Source organism: Haliotis rufescens, unplaced genomic scaffold, assembly GCF_023055435.1.
Source record: "Haliotis rufescens isolate VD_foot unplaced genomic scaffold, xgHalRufe1.0.p SCAF_1, whole genome shotgun sequence".
Taxonomy (NCBI): domain Eukaryota; kingdom Metazoa; phylum Mollusca; class Gastropoda; order Lepetellida; family Haliotidae; genus Haliotis; species Haliotis rufescens.
Window position 1 is genome coordinate 93,778,137 of NW_025963779.1, and position 26,019 is coordinate 93,804,155.

The 26,019-nt window shown below is 45.3% G+C and overlaps 1 protein-coding gene across 2 annotated transcripts in view; it reads left to right on the top strand.

Annotated features, from left to right (window-relative positions):
- LOC124124605 (hemicentin-2-like) overlaps positions 1-26,019 on the top strand; it is a 368,103-nt gene that overhangs the window by 326,910 nt on the left and 15,174 nt on the right. The window contains exons 7-9 of one of the 2 annotated variants that reach the window (XM_048403772.1): positions 10,293-10,583; positions 10,992-11,015; positions 11,597-11,614. In XM_048403772.1, the coding sequence (XP_048259729.1) occupies positions 10,293-10,583; positions 10,992-11,015; positions 11,597-11,614 (333 nt within the window). The remainder of the gene's footprint in view (positions 1-10,292; positions 10,584-10,991; positions 11,016-11,596; positions 11,615-26,019) is intronic. The other variant, XM_048403774.1, reaches the window with a different exon arrangement.

The following is a 26,019-nucleotide window of genomic DNA, read 5'->3' on the forward strand; positions in this document are numbered from 1 at the left end:
TCTAGGGTGAGGGTCACCAGGGATTTGATGTTGCCCACAACCTGAACAGACGGGCGTCTGTTTTGGGGAAGAAGTCCTCATCCCACAACACATTCTCTAACTAATTACTTACAAGAGCCTTCAGCCTTCTTATACCCCTGTTCTCTGCTTGTAGAGCCGCTCACTGCTTGTCTTTAGTGAAGCTTGAGATGATCTAGTGTGGCTTATAAGTGTGGAACAGCAATTACTTGTACAGATGTATGCAACAAAAAATGAAAGAAGTGAGGTGATTCCCGCCTTGCGCATGCGCAGTAGCGACTCTGACGAGGGATAGGGTTTCCCTCACAACTATTAGATATGTTGGCAGTAAAGAGGACGTCTGTTGAAAATTTATTAAAGATGTGTAGTGTGGTTCTCAGCCTAAACAGGAATTTATGGCTATGATGTGATAGAGGTAGGGTATTCACAAGAATTATAGGAGATTCCACAAGATATGTGATAACCGGACAGTCGAGGATTCCACAAGATATATGATAACCGGAGTATAGGAGATTCCACAAGATTTATGATAACCGGACAGTCAAGGATTCCACAAGATATATACTAGCCACATAAAGAAACTGTGCACGGAGAAAATATAGATATAAGGGCACACTGTCCATATATGAAATATAGCTTTGAACACAGCATCTACTGGAGACATTCAAACGCTCATGCACGTGCCATGCGATATGACGTCATTGATGGGGGCCTATGGACGTGCAATGTGTTACTGCACGTGCATCCTGTGCAGCTGTACACAGCATGTGCAACTCAAAATTCGCTGTCACTTTGGAAAGCATGATCTGTGGTCATTCAAAAATTCAAACTTCTCAGGCGCAGACACAAGCATATCACAAGCAAATCATGCCAAGATTGACAGCTGCACAGCCATTGGAATGATCCGAGCGGGAATGAGGCAACAACAGGTGGCAACACATTTCCAATGCCATCGTAACACGATATCGGCATTGGTAAGGCGTTATCAGAACACAAATGACGTTGCCGACCAGCCACGGTCAGGACGTCCCCGAGTAACGACGCCAAGACAGGACAGATGGATTCGAGTGACACATCTCCGACACAGGTTCCAAATGGCAGTAACGACGTCCATGACAATTCCTGGACTGCGCCGTATCCATCCCAACACTGTCAGGAATCGTCTATGTCAGTATGGGATTCGACCACGACGCCCTGCCATACGTCCCATCCTGACACACCGTCATCGAGTCAACCGTCTAAGATGGTGTTGAAATCATGTTCGCCAACCTCGAATATGGTGGAGAAATGTTGTCTTTACAGATAAATCGAGGTTCAACATTTCCCACAGTGACGGGCGCCAACGTGTCTACCGGCGTTTGGGAGAATGTTATGCACGCAACTGTATTGTGGAGAGGAATCGTTTTGGAGGTGGCTCTGTGATGATTTGGGGTGGGATAACAGCATGGCACCGAACCCCTTTGGTGGTTGTTCAGGGCAATCTCACCGGTGTTGGCTACAGAGATCAGATTCTGAGGCCTGTGGTCATTCCTTTCCTGCAACGTCATGGCCCGGGATTGACATTTCAACAGGACAACGCTCGTCCTCACACGGCTAGGGTCGCAATGGATTTCCTTCACCATAACAATGTCATGTTACTGCCATGGCCTGCAATTTCTCCAGATCTCTCCCCAATAGAGCATGTGTGGGATGAAATGGAGCGCCGTCTGCGTCGTCTTCCACATCCTCCAGATTACGTCCGTGACTTGGCACAGGATTTGAGGAGGATGTGGCAGGCCATTCCCCAGGCCTTCCATGCCCATTTGGTAGACTCCATGCATCACCGACGCACTGCTGTGATTCATGCACAGGGTGGTCATACCCGTTATTGACTTTGTGACTTTGTCGTTTGACCCCCTACTCCATTTTGATCTTCTGACATCATCGTAACTGATGTTGACATTTTCTCATGGTCCGATCATTCAGCTGCTACAGCGTCTGGATCATTTTGTTCTTGCTCTCGCCTGAGAAGAGGACTCTTCTCCACTGCTGGTGGCACCAATGCTGGTGCTGCGTTGCCCACTGAAGACGGTCCCAGTGATGACGTGGTGTCAGAATGGGTCCTTGGTGTGGCCTGTCACAGTGGAGGTGTCTCTCGTCAATCATCGACGCACGTTGTCGGCACTAATGTGTCACTGGTGTGTCCCCATGGTCTGTCGAACAGTTTCCGCAGCAGTAACAAAGCGATCTCGAAAAAGCTGTCACACAATCTGATGATCCTGACGTCGGGTGGTGACACATGGTCTTCCACTACGTTGTCGGTCATCTAGCCTGTATATCGTCCTTACGTGGATTTGAAATGCAATGGCTACTTGCTGGGCGGTTTGTCCAGCTTGTAATCATTCAAAAGCTTGGTGTCGCTGATTTCTTGTCAATTTTGGCATGTGGTAGCAATTCAATAATGAATGTTATCCGATCTGGGTGGATTTTTATAGGGCAAGAAATGTACATTTCAATTTGCATGGAACTCACGTGCATCAGGTTACCATGGCTGTTGCCGTGATTTGTTTGGACGATCGGTTTTATTGTCATCTGCTTTGTTTTTTTATCATCAAATTTTATATTTCTGGACAAAAAACTTTTTTGGACAAAATTTACCAAGATATTTAAATGACAACTTTTCATGCAATGTTACTAGGGGTGATGTTTCTTTTGCAGTTCAGTATATGATAACCAGAGTGTAGGAGATTCCACAAGATAGATGATAACCAAAGAGTCAGGGAGTCCACAAAATAGATGGTAACTGAAGTGTCAGAAAGTCCACAAGATAGATGATAACAAGGGTGACAGGGAGTCCACAAGATAGATGATAACCGAAGAGTCAGGGAGTCCACAAGATAGATGGTAACTGAAGTGTCAGAAAGTCCACAAGATAGATGATAACTGAAGTGTCTGGGAGTCCACAAGATAGATGATAACTCAAGTGTCAGAAAGTCCACAAGATAGATGATAACCAGGGTGACAGAGAATGATACACAAAAGAAGATATTTCTATGGATATACAACTTCCATATTATAGTGAATGCGACACAGTTATCCATCAAGTGATATACAGCAGTGTGAAGTGGGAAGGTTATATACAGGTGAATAATTGATGTTTATAGCAAGTTGAATGATGATTTACACAACAGATAAGATTTCAGTATAAAGCCTGATTGATGTCCATAGAGAATAAATAGGATCAACAGGGCATGACAATATATATATATTATATACAATGGACAACTGAAGAACATCAAACCTCAACACAGAAGAAAGACCCAAGGGCTTACAATGAGGTTATCAATAAACAATCCTTTTCTCATTCCCATTGTTCATGTTATTGACGTACTCATGTTATTAAGGTAGGGCTGATTGAGTTCTGTTTTATTAAGGTATGACTGATTGTGTTTATGTTATTAAGGTATGATTCATTGTGTTCATGTTATTAAGGTATTCATGTTATTAAGTCATGACTCATTGTGTTCTGGTTTATTAAGGTATGACTGCTGAATGTGTTCATGGTAAAAGATATGACTGATTGTGTTCATGTTATGAAGGTATTCATGTTATTAAGATATGACGTCGAAACACGGAGAAACCACACCCTATAATTGCCGAGCTTCTGATATCAGACGACAAGGTTCGATCCCTGAAAATTAGACCCGTGCTTAAGGAAAACGGGCTTGGAATTTCAAGCGACTTGACCACACGCCAACGTCAAAATCTGAATGCTCTTAAAGTCACCGGCCATTTTGGTTACTTTAAGAACGATAAGCTTGTGACAAAACCTCGGGAAAATTTGGATAGTACCCCCCGTACTCAACAGGAAACACCCCAACACAGGCGGGCAGGGTCACTCAAACGGCAACTGAAACATCATCGAATAGGCAACTTCCATAGGACGATGGCCGAGGCCCGGATAATATACCATATGGATGTTATAGATCCGACACCGGTGACACGATCGATTTTATGAGTGCTACTGTGAGTGAAGATGAGAAACTTACTTTCTTGTGTTGGAATGTAAATGGACTGAGCCCCAAAGTGGTTGACAGCGACTTCATCTCTTACCTAAGCAAATTCCAGAAAGTGTGTCTTGTAGAAACATTTGTATATGATATGTCAGACATTAATTGGTTAGATGGTTATGATGTCTTCTACAGCCCCGCAATTAAATTATCTGAGTATGGTTGACTCTCAGGTGGTGTATGCATATGTATCCAACATTCAATTAGTAAGAATAACATCAGATATCGATAATTTTGTATGCAGTAAAATAGCAAAACAATTGGTCTCTTTTGGCAGAAATATAAATTTGATATGTACGTATATCCCACCGTCAGGTTCGCCATACTGTAACAATAGTAACTCTAAATGTAACATTGAACTGCTTGATCAGTTCTTATTAGAAAACCTTTCAGAAATTAGTGATTCTTACACAGTTATCTGTGTTGATATGAATGCACATACAGGTGAACAAAACAACCCACTTGCAAACTTTGATGATGATTTCAATAAACACAACATGCCATTTAGTGAGGAGGAGGAGCTACCCATTGATAGTCGTAAATCCTATGCCAGTGTGATCAACATAAACTGGGTGGCAAAAGAAAGTACAGGTCGAGTTCCATGATTGATAAAAATATAACAAGAAGAGGTTTTGTTGTGAATTAGAATATAATCTAGGGAGGGGTAACAAATGATTGATCAACCTCAGTTTGAATTAAATTGTGCAATCACAGGTAATGTAAGCTCAAGGTAAACAATGGTAGGGTAAGAAATTTCATTTTTAAAAGTTGTCTGAAATGTCACTAAAAAATGTCAGACACACTACAAGTTCATTGTCGACACAGTTGCCTTCAATGGCGTGTATGACATCCAGCTGCGTCAAAGCATGCTGTGATATGCCGCCTCATCGATGACGTCAGTCTTCTGATGACGTGGACTGGAATCCGTTGCCACTCGTCTCTCAGGACCTGCTGCAATTCTTGTCTGTTGACGGGAGGCTAATGGCGTGCTCTAATCTGTCTGTCAAGATGGTCCCACAGATGTTCAATAGGATTCATATCGGGTGATTGGGCAGGCAAGGGCAAAACATCAATGTTCTGCTGGTTTAGAAAGTTCCGAGTCAGTCTTGCAGTATTGGGCTTGGAATTGTCGTGTTGAAGCAATGTCCCCTGCTGTTGGTTTTGTAAGAACCGAAGCACAACTGGCTGCAACACTTGGTCTCTGTACTGCACAGTGTTCAGGTTTCCCTGTAGAATCACCAAATCAGCCTTCTGATCTCCACAAATACCTCCCCACACCATGACATCTCACCCGCCAAATGGATGGACCTCTCGAATACACGCCGGAGCCAAACGTTCCCCTCTGCGCTGATAAACTCGTTCTCTGCCGTCATTTCGAAACAAGTTAAACCGACTTTCATCAGTAAACAGCACTCAACGCCAATTTCTCACCTGCCTCATGCATCGCAGTCTCAGGCGTCGATGTTGAGCAGTCAGTACCATTCCTCGGAAAGGACTATACACTTGGATTCCAGCAGCACGAAGTCGTCATAGTACTGTATGTTGGCTAATGGGATGTCCCAACGCTGTTGCTGCTGTTGCGGTCCCCGTTACGAATCTGTTCCACAGGTAAATGAGCCGTACATCTACTGCAAAAAGAGAAATCACTATAAATCCTGCTGTAGAAAAAATAAATCTGATTTGTATAAATTTAGGCTAAAAAACCTGAGTGATACTATCCATTCTCTCTCTTAACATTTTATGAAAGTTTTTCAAATGACACGTTTACAACTCTGACAGTGATGTGTTTGACGATATTATTGATGTTTATTTTAGAATCACCCATATCACAGGATGAAATTCTGGACGCTATAATACACCTTAAAAGTGGAAAAGCCATATAGGGCGGACATGTAGGGCTGACATGTATGGCTGACATGTAGGGCTCCCGTGTATGGCTGACATGTAGGGCTGACATGTAGAGCTCCCATATAGGGCTGACATGTAGAGCTCCCATGTAGGGCTGACATGTAGGGCTGACAGGTAGAGTTCCCATGTAGGGCTGACATGTAGGGCTGACAGGTAGAGCTCCCATATATGGCTGACATGTAGGGCTCCCATGTGGGGCTCTCATGTAGGGCTCCCATGTAGGGCTGACAGGTAGAGCTCCCATGAAGGGCTGACATGTAGGGCTGACATGTAGGGCTGACAGGTAGGGCTCCCATGTACGGCTGACATGTGGGGCTGACAAGTAGGGCTCCCATGTACGGCTGACATGTACGACTGACATATAGGGCTCCCATGTAGGGCTGACAGGTATAGCTGGCAGGTAGAGCTCCCATGTAGGGCTGACAGGTAGAGCTCCCATGTAGGGCTGACAGGTAGAGCTATCATGTAGGGCTGACATGTAGGGCTGACAGGTAGAGCTCCCATATATGGCTGACATGTAGGGCTATCATGTAGGGCTGACATGTAGGGCTGACAGGTAGAGCTCCCATATGTGGCTGACATGTAGGGCTGACAGGTAGAGCTGACAGGTAGAGCTCCCATATAGGGCTGACATGTAGGGCTGACAGGTAGAGCTCCCATGTAGGGCTCCCATGTAGGGCTGACATGTACGGCTGACATGTAGGGCTGACATGTAGGGCTCCCATGTACGGCTGACATGTAGGGCTCCCATGTATGGGTTGACAGGTATAGCTGGCAGGTAGAGCTCCCATATAGGGCTGACAGGTAGAGCTACCATGTAGGGCTAACAGGTAGAGCTCCCATATAGGGCTGACATGTACGGCTGACATGTAGGGCTGACAGGTATAGCTCCCATGTAGGGCTGACAGGTAGAGCTCCCATGTAGGGCTGACAGGTAGATCTACGATTTTGGGGTCCCATGTTGGGCTGACAGGTAGAGATCCCATGTAGGGCTGACAGGTAGAGCTACCATGTAGGGCTGACAGGTAGAGCTCCCATATAGGGCTGACATGTACGGCTGACATGTAGGGCTGACAGGTAGAGCTCCCATATAGGGCTGACAGGTAGAGCTCCCATATAGGGCTGACATGTACGGCTGACTTGTAGGGCTGACAGGTATAGCTCCCATATAGGGCTGACAGGTAGATATGTAGTTTAATATGTTGTTCAGATATTAGACAGTCTTTTGTTCGCTCACAGTTTCCGTAAAGCTTCTAAATAAAAAAAATCGTCGCACAGTACTTTTATCGGTGTACGATAAAAAGCGGAGATATTTACTGTTTTTCCATGCAGAATAAATTCTCGGACAACACTTAGAAGTGTCTTTTTTTAAAACAGATTTAATATTTGCATTTAAATTTACACCATCAAATAGGAAATTTAATATTCTCCACCTCTGCATAATTTTATAGCCAGAGGTAGATCCAGTGCCGCGTGAGCGCAATTCTCGCACAACCTTCACTTTTCCGATCTCAGGAAAATGTGCGCCAGAAAAAAAACTTGGCATCAAGAGGGTTAAAGGAATGATAAGTAATATTTACAATATACATAATGCAGTCATCGACATCACAGTATTACAAACCGTTTTACATTACAAGAACATCTTATTCATACATTAGTTGTTATACTGTAAAATAATCTGCTAATTGATGTAAGAACCAAATAGAATAATTATTCATATATTATATTATATAAGTGTATAGCGATTACAAATCTCAATACAATACATACATATACATGACTTTACGGGTGTGACACACTTATGTGTTACACAAATATAGAAACTGACTATACAAGTTAGTATGCGCCTACCCTGTGGGTGAGACAGGGGTGTCTTCCCGATAAAGTGCAGCAACTTTATAATTCCGGATATCTGAATAAAACATATACTTTTATAACAATGACTAATACAACTATACTATTTACATACACTTTAAAATATTACTCCGGATCCCGTATTGCACAGACTGTATATCATACAGAACTGATCACAAACGCATTTAAAACATAGTCTATTCAGAAAAACAACACATATACACTCTTCCTTATAAATTTACATACAAGAATAAAGAGACAGAAAAGTGATATATTAGTAATTACCAAAGCTTACAATTTATAAGTCTTGTTTACCACATTTACTTAAATAGATTGTAACTGAAAATATGATAATATTAAACACGTTTATTTAAGTTTAGTATTATAGGTTTAATATACTGCAACATTTAACTGCAATAACAACAATACAAGTAATCACACATATTATACAAACCTGATTTTGGATGATTTTACTTGTCAACTTGTCTGTGTGGGGCTCCCATGTGTGCTTACAACATGAAGGCTTACAACATGAAGGACACATTAACTACATTTAATCTGTCCTAACTAATGGTTAAACATAAAAGTTGAACACTTAAAAGCAGACACTGAAGGTGAATAAAATAAATATGTACAATGTTGTATCTGTCACACACGTACATATGTTCACTCAATGCTTACTCAGTATTACCTGATGAAGGGTTAAACAGTCGCCCTGAAACATTACACAGAATATAGAAGTTGTTATCCATAAAATGTTACATGTCTTCATAACCTTTCAACTACTAAATGTCTATGAAACACTTGTCTCAATACTGACTCTTTACTTGGACTAGTGTGAGTAACTGATGGCTGATGGAGTGTGTTGCTCATTATTGGATGATTATCTGCGTCAGAGATTTGTTGCATTTGTTGCACTGGTCTATTTCAGACACATCCTCTGTATCTCCAGGGCTGGCATTTTGCTAAACCCGCACTAACCCCTGCCTCCATGATTATCCTGAACTCAAATTACCCGCCCTTGATTTCCATCAGCCAATTTGATTTTCTACGCTACTCAGTCTAACAGACCAATCATAATGCGAGTTACAAACCAGCCTCAATGTTGGGTTGTCATTATCACAACATGGCGGCCAGTCCCATTGATGATGGTGGAGTTTGTAAGAATTTCCAACACTGACAAACTGACTGACACCAACAAGGCCCTAAAAATCCTTTTAATAGAAAGGATGTCTTCATGTCTATAAAGCAAGTCCTCCCTTAACCAGTTCCTGCTTCATTGTCTCCAGGAATGATTGGTCGGTAAAATGTTAGTAAAATCAAGGGTGGATAACTTGAGATCGCGAGAGCCATGGGAATGGACCCAGGGGGTTGTGTAGGTTTATCAAATTGCAAGCCCTGGAGATATAGACGATGTTTCAGGTATGAAAAGAAATGATTATTTATTGTTTCAGAACTGTTTCTGTTGAGTTATGTTGCAATCTTCCTGTTACAGAAAGAGTTATATTGCAATGTTCCTGTTACAGAAAGAGTTGTATTGCAATGTTCCTGTTACAGAATGAGTTATATTGCAATGTTCCTGTTACAGGGGTTGTATTGCAATGTTCCTGTTACAGGAGTTGTATTGCAATGTTCCTTTTACAGAAGGAGTTGTATTGCAATGTTCCTGTTACAGAAAGAGTTATGTTGCAATGTTCCTGTTACAGGGGTTGTATTGCAATGTTCCTGTTACAGAAAGAGTTATGTTGCAATGTTCCTGTTACAGGGGTTGTATTGCAATGTTCCTGTTACAGGAGTTGTATTGCAATGTTCCTTTTACAGAAGGAGTTGTATTGCAATGTTCCTGTTACAGAAAGAGTTGTATTGCAATGTTCCTGTTACAGAATGAGTTATATTGCAATGTTCCTGTTACAGGAGTTGTATTGCAATGTTCCTGTTACAGGAGTTATGTTGCAATGTTCCTGTTACAGAATGAGTTATATTGCAATGTTCCTGTTACAGAAAGAGTTATATTGCAATGTTCCTGTTACAGAATGAGTTGTATTGCAATGTTCCTGTTACAGAAAGAGTTGTATTGCAATGTTCCTGTTACAGAAAGAGTTGTATTGCAATGTTCCTGTTACAGAAAGAGTTGTATTGCAATGTTCCTGTTACAGAATGAGTTATGTTGCAATGTTCCTGTTACAGAAGGGGTTGTATTGCAATGTTCCTGTTACAGAAAGAGTTGTATTGCAATGTTCCTGTTACAGGAGTTATATTGCAATGTTCCTGTTACAGAAGGACTTATGTTGCAATGTTCCTGTTACAGAATGAGTTATATTGCAATGTTCCTGTTACAGAATGAGTTGTATTGCGATGTTCCTGTTACAGAAGGACTTATGTTGCAATGTTCCTGTTACAGAAGGACTTATGTTGGAATGTTCCTGTTACAGAAAGAGTTGTATTGCAATGTTCCTGTTTCAGATATCTCCATTATGGGGAAGGAATACGTTGAAACGGGGGAGGACATCCGACTCGTCTGTAATGCTACAGGTGGACCTCACATTCCAGAGGAAATAGACTGGTTCAAAGATGGAGATAAAATTGACACTAAAAAGTACAGGAATATTTTAATTACAAAATATAGGTCATTACATGACCGCTCCATGGTCAGTGAGCTGATCATTGACCGAAGCACCCTCCGAGATTCTGGGACTTATATATGCAGGAGTTCTTCTGATGAGATTGATAGTAAACGAGTTACAGTGTTATTTGGTGAGTACTACATTGGCTGTGTGTGAATGTTGGCAGCGTACCGGCCACAGGTGTGTATACCTTGTCAACTACTTGCAGAGTACTGTTGGATGTAAAAAACATATTGATTAAATGTGTTATTGAATTTGAAAATGGAGTATAGCCATGAATGAAGCAGACAAACTGATTGCTTGTTCACTGGAATAGTTGCCTCGTTTTTCCAAAAAGACATATTTTGTTTTCAGTGATGATTTTATGATCAGGAGCAAGTCTAAATTTTAACACCAAATTTGGGCAGGGTGTTCATTTGATCATATTCTTAACTCACTACAAAGATTTGATTTGTTATGGCCTTACATTGATTGTGCCTGAACTGTGATCAGTTGAAGCCTACAGCATCCTCTAATCCTGTACCACTGTTTGTTTCAGGAGATTCCCCAAGATGGGAGAGAGGTAGGATTCCTTCACCATTATCATGACACAAAGTTATCACTATCTGGAATGTACTGGCTTTGTTTCGGTGTTGTGTGTGTTGAGAGTGGCACCAGGGTGCATGTGTACTGACACAATGTTGGTCTGCCTGCACTTGTAGTACCAGTGTTGTCATGTAGGAGTCAAGACCTGTTCCATAAAGTGATCTTAGAGCCAAGACGATAAGAGCCTGTACTTTAGTTCATGCAGCACTGAGATCACCATGTGGAATGAGGGCCCAGTATTAGGAGGTTCTGTCAGTGGCATGCAACATTGAACATAGTTTTCCAGCTGAGACTGTTAAATCTATACAGCGATGTCATAGATTAGTATGGAGTGTTTGTATCGCAGAAGTGTGTTATTGAGTTTCATATTGCCGCCATTACACAGACCAATCTTACTGCCTCTCACCGTACATACCAGTTTAAATAAATGTGCTAAGAGTTTTCTGCCCTTGTTTTGAGGATTCCATGGTTACAACAGTACTCACTGTTTCAATATTTTTGAAAATGTCTCCAAGGGATAATGATCTTTTGATAAAAAAATAATCATTTATTTTACAGAGCCACAAAATGAGGAGGGTAATGATAACACATTATTTCATTCTCCTCAGAAAGATCTGTCTCCCTTCCAGCTTGCTCATTTATTTGCTGTCCTCTGCACACTCTGCCTGTCTAACACCCATCAGTGTTACCATGACACCCTCCAGTGTTACCATGACACCTTCCAGTGTTACCATAACATCCACCAGTGTTACCCGACACCCTCCAGTTTTACCATGACAATGTCCAGTGTTACTATGACACCCACCAGTGTTACCATGACACCCTCCAGTGTTACCTTGACAATGTCCAGTGTTACCATGACACCCACCAGTGTTACCATGACACCTTCCATAGTAACCATAACATCCACCAGTGTTACCATGACACCCTCCAGTGTTACCATGACAACGTCCAGTGTTGCCATCTGTCACATCACAGAACACACTGTCAGCATCTTACATGAACAGTAGCATTGCTAACAGTGGAGCTGATCTAGCTGTGACGTAAAATACATGTTTATTAATGAGCAGGATGTTTTGGTTCTGGTACAGTTTTAGTTTAACATTTCCATCTAAGTTGAAGTTGTGACTGCATATTGTCTTGGAATGATGATGACAACATGTCTCAGTTACCACTAGTTAGCAATAAATGGCCCTGTATTGACACTCTATAAACCGAAAACAACTGAATCAGAAAGAAAATGTTTCTTTTATCTTTTTATTTCAGCGTCCTCTCTCCCTGTGTCAGTGTCCTCTTGCCCTGTGTCAATGACCTCTCTCAATGTCAATGTCCTCTCTCCCTCTGTCAATGTCCTCTTGCCATCTGTCAATGTCCTCTCTCCCTGTGTCAATGTCCTCTCTGTGTGTGTCAGTGTCCTCTCTCCCTGTGTCAGTGTCCTCTCTCCCCGTGTCAATGTCCTCTCTCCCTCTGTCAATGTCCTCTTCCCCGGGGCAGTGTCCTCTCTCCCTCTGTCAATGTCCTCTTCCCCGGGGCAGTGTCCTCTCTCCCTGTGTCAATGTCCTCTCTCCCTGTGTCAATGTCCTCTCTGTGTGTGTCAGTGTCCTCTCTCCCTGTGTCAATGTCCTCTCTGTGTGTGTCAGTGTCCTCTCTCCCTGTGTCAGTGTCCTCTCTCCCTGTGTCAATGTCCTCTCTCCCTGTGTCAGTGTCCTCTCTCCCTGTGTCAGTGTCCTCTCTCCCTGTGTCAATGTCCTCTCTCCCTCTGTCAATGTCCTCTTGCCCTGTGTCAGTGTCCTCTCTCCCTCTGTCAATGTCCTCTTGCCCTGTGTCAATGACCTCTCTTACCTGTCAATGTCCTCTCTCCCTCTGTCAATGTCCTCTCTCCCTGTGTCAATGTCCTCTCTCCCTTTGTCAATGTCCTCTTGCCCTGTGTCAATGTCCTTTCTCCCTGTGTCCGTGTCCTCTCTCCCTGTGTCAATGTCCTCACTCCCTGTGTCAATGTCCTCTCTCCTTATGTCAGTGTCCTCTCTCTCTGTTTCAATGTCCTTTCAACCTGTGTCAGTATCCTCTCTCCCTGTTTCAGTGACCTCATGCCCTGAGTCAATGTCCTCTCTGTGTGTGTCTGTGACCTCTCTCCCTGTGTCAGTGTCCTCTCTCCCTGTGTCTATGTCCTCTTGCCCTGTGTCAATGTCCTCTCTCCCTGTGTCAATGTCCTCTTGCCCTGTGTCAGTGTTCTTACTCCTTGTGTCAGTGTCCTCTCTCCCTGTGTCAATGTCCTCTCTCCCTGTGTCAGTGTCCTCTCTCCCTGTGTCAATGTCCTCTCTCCCTTTGTCAATGTCCTCTCTCTCTGTGTCAGTGTCCTCTCTCCTTGTGTCAATGTCCTCTCACCCTGTATCAATGTCCTCTCTCTCTTTGTCAATGTCCTCTCTCTGTGTGTCAGTGTCCTCTCTCCCTGTGTCAATGTCCTCTCTCCCTTTGTCAATGTCCTCTCTCTGTGTGTCAGTGTCCTCTCACTGTGTCAATGTCCTCTCGGCCTGTGTCAGTGTCCTCTCAGCCTGTGTCAATGTCCTTTTGCCCTGTATCAATGTCCTCTCGGCCTGTGTCAATGTCCTCTTGCCCTGTGTCAATGTCCTCTCTCCCTGTGTCAGTGTCCTCTCTCCCTGTGTCAATGTCCTCTCTCCCTGTGTGAGTGTCCTCTCTCCCTGTGTCTATGTCCTCTCTCCCTGTGTCAATGTCCTCTTGCCCTGTGTCAATGTCCTCTCTCCCTGTGTCAGTTTCCTCTCTCCCTGTGTCAATGTCCTCTTGCCTCGTGTCAATGTCTTCTCTCCCTGTGTCAGTGTCCTCTTGCCCTGTGTCAATGTCCTCTCTCCCTGTGTCAATGTCCTCTCTCCCTTTGTGAATGTCCTCTCTCTTGGTGTCAGTGTCCTCTCACCCTGTGTCAGTGTCCTCTCACTGTGTCAATGTCCTCTCAGCCTGTGTCAGTGTCCTCTCAGCCTGTGTCAATGTCCTTTTGCCCTGTATCAATGTCCTCTCGGCCTGTGTCAATGTCCTCTCTGTGTGTGTCAATGTCCTCTCTCCCTGTGTCAGTGTCCTCTCTCCCTAGGTCAATGTCCTCTCTCCCTGTGTGAGTGTCCTCTCTCCCTGTGTCAGTGTCCTCTCTCCCTGTGTCAATGTCCTCTTGCCCTGTGTCAATGTCCTCTCTCCCTGTGTCAGTGTCCTCTCTCCCTGTGTCAATGTCCTCTTGCCTCGTGTCAATGTCTTCCCTCCCTGTGTCAGTGTCCTCTTGCCCTGTGTCAATGTCCTCTCAACCTGTGTCAATGTCCTCTCTCCCTGTGTCAATGTCCTCTCTCCCTGTGTCAGTGTCCTCTCTTCCCGTGTCAGTGTCCTCTCTCCCTGTGTCAGTGTCCTCTCTCCCTGTGTCAATGTCCTCACTCCCTGTGTCAGTGTCCTCTCTTCCTGTGTCAGTGTCCTCTCTCCCTGTGTCAGTGTCCTCTCTCCCTGTGTCAGTGTCCTCTCTCCCTGTGTCAGTGTCCTCTCTCCCTGTGTCAATGTCCTCACTCCCTGTGTCAGTGTCCTCTCTTCCTGTGTCAGTGTCCTCTCTCCCTGTGTCAGTGTCCTCTCTCCCTGTGTCAATGTCCTCTCTCCCTGTATCAATGTCCTCTCTCCCTGTGTCAGTGTCCTCTCTTCCTGTGTCAGTGTCCTCTCTCCCTGTGTCAGTGTCCTCTCTCCCTGTGTCAATGTCCTCACTCCCTGTGTCAGTGTCCTCTCTCTGTGTGTCAGTGTCCTCTCTCCCTCATTAGTCTGTGTTCAGCTATCTTTTAATGTCGATCCTGTTCCACATGCTGTGCCTTAGTATTTGACTGTATGAATCTCTGAAATGGGTCTTTATCTTTCATCATTGATATTGGTTAAATTTTGTTAAATTTTGTATGTTTAAGAAATAACTATGTGATCCGATACATAATGAACTCTAGCTACAAAGGTCACACTGACCCAGAACCATGTGAAGCTGATCTGATACATAATGAACTCTAGCTACAAAGGTCACACTGACCCAGAACCATGTGTTGCTGATCTGATACATAATGAACTCTAGCAACAAAGGTCACACTGACCCAGAACCATGTGAAGCTGATCTGATACATTATGAACTCTGGCTACAAAGGTCACACTGACGCAGAACCATGTGCAGCTGATCTGAAATGTGATGAAGTCTAGCTACAAAGGTCACACTGACCCAGAACCCTGTACAGCTGATCGGATACATTATGACTTCTGGCTACAAAGGTCACACTGACCCAGAACCCTGTACAGCTGATCGGATACATTATGACTTCTGGCTACAAAGGTCACACTGACCCAGAACCCTGTACAGCTGATCGGATACATTATGACTTCTGGCTACAAAGGTCACACTGACCCAGAACCCTGTACAGCTGATCGGATACATTATGACTTCTGGCTACAAAGGTCACACTGACCCAGAACCCTGTACAGCTGATCTGATACATTATGACTTCTGGCTACAAAGGTCACTCTGACCCAGAACCCTGTACAGCTGATCGGATACATAATGACTTCTGGCTACAAAGGTCACTCTGACCCAGAACCCTGTTCAGCTGATCTGATACATTATGGCTTCTGGCTACAAAGGTCACTCTGACCCAGAACCCTGTTCAGCTGATCGGATACATTATGACTTCTGGCTACAAAGGTCACTCTGACCCAGAACCCTGTACAGCTGATCGGATACATTATGGCTTCTGGCTACAAAGGTCACTCTGACCCAGAACCCTGTTCAGCTGATCGGATACATTATGACTTCTGGCTACAAAGGTCACTCTGACCCAGAACCCTGTACAGCTGATCGGATACATAATGACTTCTGGCTACAAAGGTCACTCTGACCCAGAACCGGGGCGGTCGGGTAGCCTAGTGGTTAAAGCGTTCGCTCGTCACGCTGAAGACCCAGGTTCGATTCCCGACATGGGTACAATGTGTGAAGCCCATTTCTGGTGTCCCCCGCCGTGATATTGCTGGAATATTGCTAAAAGCGGCGTAAAACCATACTCACTCACTGACCCAGAACCCTGTACAGCTGATCGGATACATTATGACTTCTGGCTACAAAGGTCACTCTGACCCAGAACCTTGTACAGCTGATTGGATACATAATGACTTCTAGCGACAAAGGTCACTCTCACACAGAACCCTGTACAGCTGATTGGATACATAATGACCTCTGGCTACATAGGTCACACTGACAAAGAATCTTGTACAGCTGATCTGATACATTATGACCTCTGGCTACAAAGGTCAGACTGAAGACACTATTTAGTGTCTGTAATTATGCAGTTTAACAGTGAGAAACAAATCAGCTATGATTTCATGTAACAGACCCTCCATTAGAGAGTGAGTGAGTGAGTGAGTTTGGTTTTACGCCGCTTTTAGCAATATTCCAGCAATATCATGACGGGGGACACCAGAAATGGGCTTCACACATTGTACCCATGTCGGGAATCAAACCCGGGTCTTTGGCGTGACGAGCGAACGCTTTAACCACTAGGCTACCCGACCGTCCCCCTCCATTAGAGATGCACCCTGAGCTCACAATGTTCAACAGAGAGGCTCTGGAACACATATTGGGCTGAAGAACATGTGACACTCTATATCCCTATACCCTACTCAAACACTAGTTGACACACCCACCTCTGTATCACTGTACCCTACTCCAACACTAGTTGACACATCCACCTCTGTATCCCTGTACCCTACTCCAACACTAGTTGCCACACCAACCTCTGTATCACTGTACCCTACTCCAACACTAGTTGACACATCCACCTCTGTATCCCTGTACCCAACTCCAACACTAGTTGACACACCCACCTCTGTATCCCTGTACCAAACTCCAACACTAGTTGACACACCCACCTCTATATCACTGTACCCGACTCCAACACTAGTTGACACACCCACCTCTGTATCCCTGTACCAAACTCCACCACTATATGACACACCTACCTCTGTATCACTGTACACTACTCCAACACTAGATGACACACCCGCCTCTGTATCACTGTACCCTACTCCAACACTAGTTGACACACCCACCTCTGTATCCCTGTACCAAACTCCAACACTAGATGACACACCCACCTCTTTATCACTGTACCCTACTCCAACACTAGTTGACACACCCACCTCTGTATCCCTGTACCAAACTCCAACACTAGTTGACACACCCACCCCTGTATCCCTGTACCAAACTCCAACACTAGATGACACAACCACCTCTGTATCACTGTACCCTACTCCAACACTAGATGACACAACCACCTCTGTATCACTGTACCCTTCTCCAACACTAGTTGACACACCCACCCCTGTATCACTGTATCCAACTCCAACACTACATGACACACCCACCTCTGTATCCCTGTACCCAACTCCAACACTAGATGACACACACCCCTCTGTATCACTGTACCCTACTCCAACACTAGTTGACACACCCACCCCTGTATCACTGTACCCTACTCCAACACTAGTTGACACACCCACCTCTGTATCACTGTACCCTACTCCAACACTAGTTGACACACCCACCTCTGTATCACTGTACCAAACTCCAACACAAGTTGACACACCCACCTCTGTATCCCTGTACCCAACTCCAACACTAGATGACACACACTCCTCTGTATCACTGTACCCTACTCCAACACTAGTTGACACACCCACCCCTGTATCACTGTACCCTACTCCAACATTAGTTCACACACCCACCTCTGTATCCCTGTACCCAACTCCAACACTAGATGACACACACCCCTCTATATCACTGTACCCTACTTCAACATTAATTGACACACCCACCTCTGTATCCCTGTACCCGACTCAGACAGTAGATGAAGCCCACCTCTGTATCACTGTACCCGACTCCAACACAAGTTGACACACCCACCTCTGTATCACTGTACCAAACTCCAAGACTAGTTGACACACCCACCTCTGCATCCCTGTACCCATGTCCAACACTAGATGACACACCCACCTCTGTATCACTGTACCCAACTCCAACACTAGTTGACACACCCGCTTCTGTATCCCTGTACCCAACTCCAACACTAGTTGACACACCCACCTCTGTATCCCTGTACCCAACTCCAACACTAGATGACACACCCACCTCTGTATCACTGTACCCTACTCCAACACTAGTGGACACACCCGCTTCTGTATCCCTGTACCCAACTCCAACACTAGATGACACAACCACCTCTGTATCACTGTACCCTACTCCAACACTAGTTGACACACCCGCTTCTGTATCCCTGTACCCAACTCCAACACTAGATGACACACCCGCCTCTGTTTCCCTGTATCCAACTCCAACACTAGTTGACACACCCGCTTCTGTATCCCTGTACCTGACTCTAACACTAGTTGACACATCCACCTCTGTATCCCTGTACCCATCTCTAACACTAGTTGACACACCCAACTCTGTAACACTGTACCCAACTCCAATACTAGATAAAGCCCACTTCTGTATCACTGTACCCTACTTCAACACTAGTTGACACACCCACCTCTGTATCCCTCTACCCGACTCCAACACTAGTTGACACACCCACCTATTTATCACTGTACCCGACTCCAACACTAGTTGACACACCCACCTCTGTAACACTGTACCCGACTCCAACGCTAGATGACACACCTGCCTCTGTATCCCTGTACCCAACTCCAACACTAGTTGACACACCCACCTCTGTATCCCTGTACCCAACTCCAACACTAGTTGACACACCAACCTCTGTATCCCTGTACCCAACTCCAACACTACATGACACACCCACCTCTGTATCCCTGTACCCAACTCCAACACTAGATGACACACCCACCTCTGTATCCCTGTACCTGACTCAAACACTAGATGTAACCGGCCTCTGTATCACTGTACCAAACTCTATATCGCAGTTTAACAGTGAGAAACAAATCAGCTATGATTTCAATGTACCACATGTGTACAGCATGTAACAGACACTCCATTAGAGATGCACCCTGAGCCTACTATGTTCAACAGAGAGGCTGTGGAACACATATTGGGCTGAAGAACATCTATAGTCACCCTACACCTTTTTAATGTTAAGAAAGTTGTTTGGGGGAAAAAGTGATGATAAGGATTTGGGGAAAATGACAAGGACCTATCAATAATGCAAAAGTTCAGGTCTTGAAGGGCATTATTAAATCCCACATAGACAGACTTCTAGAAGCCAGACGTCAAATGTCAATATCTTCTTGACAGGCAATTTAGAGATTGGCACATCTTTCCTGAAATGTTGCTCATCTGGCGTTCCCCTCACATGCCCAGGATTAAAGTTACATCTGTGCAAACATGAGGAGGGTATAGGACCAGATTTGCAATAAGCTGTAACCGAGACGAAGGTCGTTTAGTCTTCACTTACTCCTGTAATCCCTCCTTTCTATATGATAACTGGAAGTCTATTTTCTGTTTAATAATAATAGGGGACTTACTGCAGAGAGCAAGGTCACAGAGGGACATGCTTAAAGTGAATGACATTCGAAATTCTTGGAAGTGGATCATTTGTAATCCAAATGCCTTAACTCCCTTCAGTATAGGTCTACAGCTGAAGGAAACTGCTAGGTACTAGGAGGGTTTACATTCAAATTACTATCTCATCCTCCGGGTACCCAGTAACTGCAGTACTTGATCTTTCAGCATGACACCATCTCTAGATGGGAGTTTTATGTTTAGCTGTATTATGTCTCTAAAGTGTAATGGTATCTTTTGGATGAAAAACCAATAGTTGATAGCCTGGACAATCTAAATGCTGTTTTGTTATGATCACACACCAAGTCCCCCGGGAATCAGTGGAGGTAACCTCCCCAGCAGGCCAACAGGCCAAGGGTTATCCTGGCAGATACTGTTGGTCACCTCTGCATGTTTGAATTTCAATCATCGAATACCAGTATGTGGAGGATTCCAGCACTAGATGAACCACTTCAACCTGCCTCTGTATCACTGTACCCGACTCAGACAGTAGATGAAGCCCGCCTCTGTATCCCAGTACCCGACTCAGACACTAGATGAGACACCCACCTCTTTATCACTGTACCCGACTCAGACACTAGATGAAGCCCACCTCTGTATCACTGTACCCGACTCAGACACTAGATGACACACCCACCTGTCTATCCCTGTACCCGACTCAGACACTAGATGAAGCCCACCTCTGTATCACTGTACCCGACTCAGACACTAGATGAAGCCCCCCTCTGTATCACTGTACCCGACTCAGACACTAGATGACACACCCACCTCTCCATCCCTGTACCCGACTCAGACACTAGATGAAGCCCACCTCTGTTTCACTGTACCCGACTCAGACACTAGATGAAGCCCACCTCTCTTTCACTGTACCCGACTCAGACACTAGATGACACACCCACCTGTCTATCCCTGTACCCGACTCAGACACTAGATGAAGCCCACCTCTGTATCACTGTACCCGACTCAGACACTAGATGACACACCCACCTGTCTATCCCTGTACCCGACTCAGACACTAGATGAAGCCCACCTCTGTATCACTGTACCCGACTCAGACACTAGATGACACACTTACCTCTGTATCCCTGTACCCGACTCAGACACTAGATGACACACTTACATGTCTATCCCTGTACCCGACTCAGACACTAGATGACACACCAACCTCTGTATCACTGTACCCGACTACTCCACTAGATGACACACTTACCTCTGTATCCCTGTACCCGACTCAGACACTAGATGACACACCCACCTGTCTGTCCCTGTACCCGACTCAGACACTAGATGAAACCCACCTCTGTATCACTGTACCCGACTCAGACACTAGATGAAGCCCACCTCCCTTTCAATGTACCCGACTCAGACACTAGATGAAGCCAACCTCTGTATCACTGTACCCGACTCAGACACTAGATGAAGCCCACCTCTGTATCACTGTACCCGACTCAGACACTAGATGAAGCCCACCTCTGTATCACTGTACCCGACTCCTCCACTAGATGACACACTTACCTCTGTATCCCTGTACCCGACTCAGACACTAGATGACACACTTACCTGTCTATCCCTGTACCCGACTCAGACACTAGATAACACACCAACCTCTGTATCACTGTACCCGACTACTCCACTAGATGACACACTTACCTCTGTATCCCTGTACCCGACTCAGACACTAGATGACACACCCACCTGTCTGTCCCTGTACCCGACTCAGACACTAGATGAAGCCCACCTCTGTATCACTGTACCCGACTCAGACACTAGATGAAGCCCACCTCTCTTTCACTGTACCCGACTCAGACACTAGATGAAGCCCACCTCTGTATCACTGTACCCGACTCCGACAGTAGATGAAGCCCACCTCTGTATCACTGTACCCGACTCAGACACTAGATAAGGCCCACCTCTGTATCACTGTACCCGACTCAGACACTAGATGAAGCCCACCTCTGTTTCACTGTACCCGACTCAGACACTAGCTGAAGCCCACCTCTGTTTCACTGTACCCGACTCAGACACTAGATGACACACCCACCTGTCTATCCCTGTACCCGACTCAGACACTAGATGAAGCCCACCTCTGTTTCACTGTACCCGACTCAGACACTAGATGAAGCCCACCTCCCTTTCACTGTACCCGACTCAGACACTAGATGAAGCCAACCTCTGTATCACTGTACCCGACTCAGACACTAGATGAAGCCCACCTCTGTATCACTGTACCTGACTCAGACACTAGATGAAGCCCACCTCTGTATCACTGTACCCGACTCCTCCACTAGATGACACACTTACCTCTGTATCCCTGTACCCGAATCAGACACTAGATGACACACTTACCTGTCTATCCCTGTACCCGACTCAGACACTAGATGACACACCAACCTCTGTATCCCTGTACCCGACTCAGACACTAGATGACACACTTACCTGTCTATCCCTGTACCCGACTCAGACACTAGATGACACACCAACCTCTGTATCACTGTACCCGACTACTCCACTAGATGACACACTTACCTCTGTATCCCTGTACCCGACTCAGACACTAGATGACACACCCACCTGTCTGTCCCTGTACCCGACTCAGACACTAGATGAAGCCCACCTCTGTTTCACTGTACCCGACTCAGACACTAGATGAAGCCCACCTCTGTTTCACTGTACCCGACTCAGACACTAGATGACACACCCACCTGTCTATCCCTGTACCCGACTCAGACACTAGATGAAGCCCACCTCTGTTTCACTGTACCCGACTCAGACACTAGATGACACACCCACCTGTCTATCCCTGTACCCGACTCAGACACTAGATGAAGCCCACCTCTGTATCCCTGTACCCGACTCAGACACTAGATGACACACTTACCTGTCTATCCCTGTACCCGACTCAGACACTAGATGACACACCAACCTCTGTATCACTGTACCCGACTACTCCGCTAGATGACACACTTACCTCTGTATCCCTGTACCCGACTCAGACACTAGATGACACACCCACCTGTCTGTCCCTGTACCCGACTCAGACACTAGATGAAGCCCACCTCTGTTTCACTGTACCCGACTCAGACACTAGATGAAGCCCACCTCTGTAACACTGTACCCAACTCAGACACTAGATGAAGCCCACCTCTGTATCCCTGTACCCGACTCAGACACTAGATGACACACCCACCTGTCTATCCCTGTACCCGACTCAGACACTAGGTGAAGCCCACCTCTGTTTCACTGTACCCGACTCAGACACTAGATGAAGCCCACCTCTGTTTCCCTGTACCCGACTCAGACACTAGATGACACACCCACCTGTCTATCCCTGTACCAGACTCCGACAGTAGATGAAGCCCACCTCTGTTTCACTGTACCCAACTCAGACACTAGATGACACACCCACCTGTCTATCCCTGTACACGACTCAGACACTAGATGAAGCCCACCTCTGTTTCACTGTACCCGACTCAGACACTAGATGAAGCCCACCTCTGTTTCACTGTACCCGACTCAGACACTAGATGAAGCCCACCTCTGTATCACTGTACCCGACTCAGACACTAGATGAAGCCCACCTCTGTATCACTGTAGCCGACTCAGACACTAGATGAAGCCCACCTGTTTCACTGTACCCGACTCAGACACTAGATGAAGCCCACCTCTGTATCACTGTACCCGACTCAGACACTAGATGACACACCCACCTCTTTATCCCTGTACCCGACTCAGACACTAGATGAAGCCCACCTCTGTTTCACTGTACCAGACTCAGACACTAGATGAAGCCCACCTCTGTATCACTGTACCCGACTCAGACACTAGATGACACACCCACCTGTCTATTCCTGTACCCGACTCAGACACTAGATGAAGCCCACCTCTGTATCACTGTCCCCGACTCCTCCACTAGATGACACACAACCTCTGTATCCCTGTACCAGACTCCGACAGTAGATAAAGCCCACTTCTGTATCCCTGTACCCGACTCCTCCACCAGATGACACACCTACCTCTGTATCACTGTACCCATCTCCTCCACTAGATGACACACCCACCTCTATATCACTGTACCCAACTCAGTCAGTAGATGAAGCCCACCTCTGTATCCCTGTACCCTTCTCCAACACTAGTTGACACACCCACCTCTGTATCCCTGTACCCAACTCCAACACTACATGATACACCCACGTCTGTATCACTGTACCCAACTCCAACACTAGATGACACAACCACCTCTGTATCCCTGTACCCTACTCCTACACTAGTTGACACACCCACCTCTGTATCCCTGTACCCAACTCCAACACTAGTTGACACACCCACCTCTGTATCCCTGTACCCAACTCCAACGCTACATGACACACCCACCTCTGTATCCCTGTATCCAACTCCAACACTACATGACACACCCACCTCTGTATCCCTGTACCCAACTCCAACACGAGTTGACACACCCACCTCTGTATCCCTGTACCCAACTCCAACACTACATGACACACCAACTTCTGTATCACGGCACCAATAGTTTAGACTGATCTACTGTAGCAATAGTTTAGGTTGATCTACAGAACCAAATTTTTAGATTGATCTACTGTAGCAATAGTTTAGGTTGATCTACTGCAACAATAGTTGAGATGGATCTACTGCAGCAATAGTTTACTTTGATCTACTGCACCAATAGTTTAGATTGATCAACTGCTCCAAAAGTTAAGATTGATCTACTGTAGCAATAGTTTAGGTTGATCTACTGCAGCAATAGTTTAGGTTGATCTACTGCACCAATAGTTTAGATTGATCTACGTCAGCAACAGTTGAGATGGATCTACTGCAGCAATAGTTGAGATGGATCTACTGCAGCAATAGTTTAGATTGATCTACTGTAGCAATAGTTTAGGTTGATCTACTGCAGCAATAGTTTAGGTTCATCTACTGCACCAATAGTTTAGATTGATCTACGTCAGCAACAGTTGAGATGGATCTACTGCAGCAATAGTTGAGATGGATCTACTGCAGCAATAGTTTAGATTCATCTACTGTAGCAATAGTTTAGGTTGATCTACTGCACCAATAGTTTAGGTTGATCTACTACAGCAACAGTTGAGATGGATCTACTACAGCAATAGTTGAGATGGATCTACTACAGCAATAGTTGAGATGGATCTACTACAGCAATAGTTGAGATGGATGTACTGCAGCAATAGTTTACATTGATCAAGTGCAATGAAGCACTGTTTCCAGGTTGTTGTGATAAAGATTAAACATTGTTGGCAGTTCATGATATCAATGGAACATTGTAACCAGGTCGTCCGGATATGGTGGGATCATTATTCCCAGGTCATGATATAGATGGAACATTGTTGCCGGGTTATGATATAAACTAAGCGGCAAAAGAAAGTATAGTTTGGCAATTTGTAATTTTCCTAAAAACAGCAATAACTAGTGGAAAGTGGGTATTGGGAATATGACTGCTCAGGAACAGGTCCACAAAAACACCTCACTCGAACGTGCCACTTTTGACGGTGCTCGTACGGTGACAAAAAAATGGTGAAACAGGTTTTCCCGCCTATGGCATAAACTGCATGTGCAGGGTCCCTGTCTAAATGTGTTCGTCTGCAGGGTATAACCACGCGTGATGAAAGCACACAAAAGAAATGCCATGACTGTCACAGGAGCAGAGAGAGAGAGCCATCGGTATGGCCGAAATGGGGGCAACACAGGTCTAAATTGCCAGAAGGTTTGGTTGTACACCGCTGACAGTAGCCAGGCTGATTCAACGGTACAGGCAGACAGAGAGGACACAGGACAGGCCTAGAACCAGACGACACCGAGTGACAACACCACTGGAGGACGGTCAGATACGGCTCATTCACCTGTGAAACAGATTCGTAACGGTGACGGCCACGGCCACGGCAGCAACAGCGTTGGGACATCCCATTAGCCAACGTACAGTACTACGACAACTTCGTGCTGCTGGAATCCGAGCGTATCGTCCTTTCCGAGGAATGGTATTGACTGCTCAACGTCGACGCCTGAGACTGCGATGGGCGAGGCAACTTTGACGCTGGCAAGTGAGAAATTGGCGTCGATTGCTGTTTACTGATGAAAATCGGTTTAACTTGTTTCGAAATGACGGCAGAGAACGAGTTTATCGACGCAGAGGGGAACGTTTGGCTCCGGCGTGTATTCGAGAGGTCTATCAATTCGGTGGGGGAGGTGTCATGGTGTGGGGCGGTATTTGTGGAGATCAGAAGACTAACGTCTTTGATGAGGCAGCGGATCACAGCATGCATTTAAGCAGTTGGAGGTCATACACGCTATTGGAGGCGACTGTGTCGACAATGAACTTGTAGTGTGTCTGACAATTTTTGGTGACATTTCAGACAACTTTTGAAAATGAAAT